Source organism: Sinocyclocheilus anshuiensis, unplaced genomic scaffold, assembly GCF_001515605.1.
Source record: "Sinocyclocheilus anshuiensis isolate Anshui unplaced genomic scaffold, SAMN03320099.WGS_v1.1 scaffold566, whole genome shotgun sequence".
In the NCBI taxonomy this organism is placed as follows: Eukaryota; Metazoa; Chordata; class Actinopteri; order Cypriniformes; family Cyprinidae; genus Sinocyclocheilus; species Sinocyclocheilus anshuiensis.
Genome location: NW_015542410.1, coordinates 2,346,768 through 2,347,687, shown reverse-complemented (window position 1 = coordinate 2,347,687; position 920 = coordinate 2,346,768). Strand labels below are relative to the sequence as shown.

Here is a 920-nt window from a genome sequence, read left to right as displayed (position 1 = left end):
ATACATTTAAAAAACAAAAAGCAGTTTATTTTTAAGATTAATAATAAAAGTGCTGACTACTCATGTTAATATAGGCCTATTTTTCCCCCAAAAAGTCCAAACCTTTTAATTTTTTTCCCTTTTTCTTTTCATATCCAGACATTAGATATTTACAAGACCTATACATTTTTAACCTTAAGAGCCACAAAAATATGAAAATGACTTTAATCCAGAAATTAAAACTTGTTTATCGTGTAATTTCTTATGTATTTTTTAATAAGAGATTCAGACAAAAATAAGTGATGTCATTGACCCATATACATGTTATACACAGACAGTTCATTGGTACATGCTGGTTTTATTGAGCTTTATATTACATAGCTAACATCTGTTGTTACATCCATGTAGTACTAATGGTATATTTCACTCATTACTTTGACACTTCCATTACCTTTATTTCTGTAAGCAACGTTTAGTGAAAAAGTTAATCTATTAATTTTCCTATGAGACCTCATTCTTATACACTGGTATTACAAGCCCTCCATAACTGTCTCCAGTTGCTTCTGGACCTGAGACACATAGGGCTCAAACCAATTTTTTATCTCCTCTGCCTTTTCCTGAATTGTGTTACGCATATTTTCTGTGCTCTTCTCAACTTTCTCTTTGAGGTCCTGCATTTGTGATTCCAGTTTCTCTTTTATTCCTTCTCCCTGGCTTCTCAGCAGTTCTGCTAGAGTTGTCAGCTTCTCTTCAGCACGCTGATGCACTGAGGTGAAGTAAGGCTCGAGACGTTCCTTCACATCCTCCATACCCAGAGTAGCACGAGAGCGAACCTCCTCAAAGTATGTTGACATTTTCCTTTAGACCAGAGAAGAAACAATCATAGAAATAGTTAAAAATTGAGATTTTCATAGATTAGAATTTTACTTGTAACATATATA

General features: G+C 33.7%; 1 protein-coding gene across 1 annotated transcript in view; it reads right to left on the bottom strand.

The window, feature by feature from the left end:
• Positions 1–281: 281 nt before the first annotated feature.
• Positions 282–920, bottom strand: part of apoea (apolipoprotein Ea) — a 2,055-nt gene continuing 1,416 nt past the window's right edge. The window contains exon 4 of the mRNA XM_016492763.1: positions 282–837. Coding sequence (XP_016348249.1) covers positions 510–837 — 328 coding nt within the window. The 3' untranslated portion in view covers positions 282–509. The remainder of the gene's footprint in view (positions 838–920) is intronic.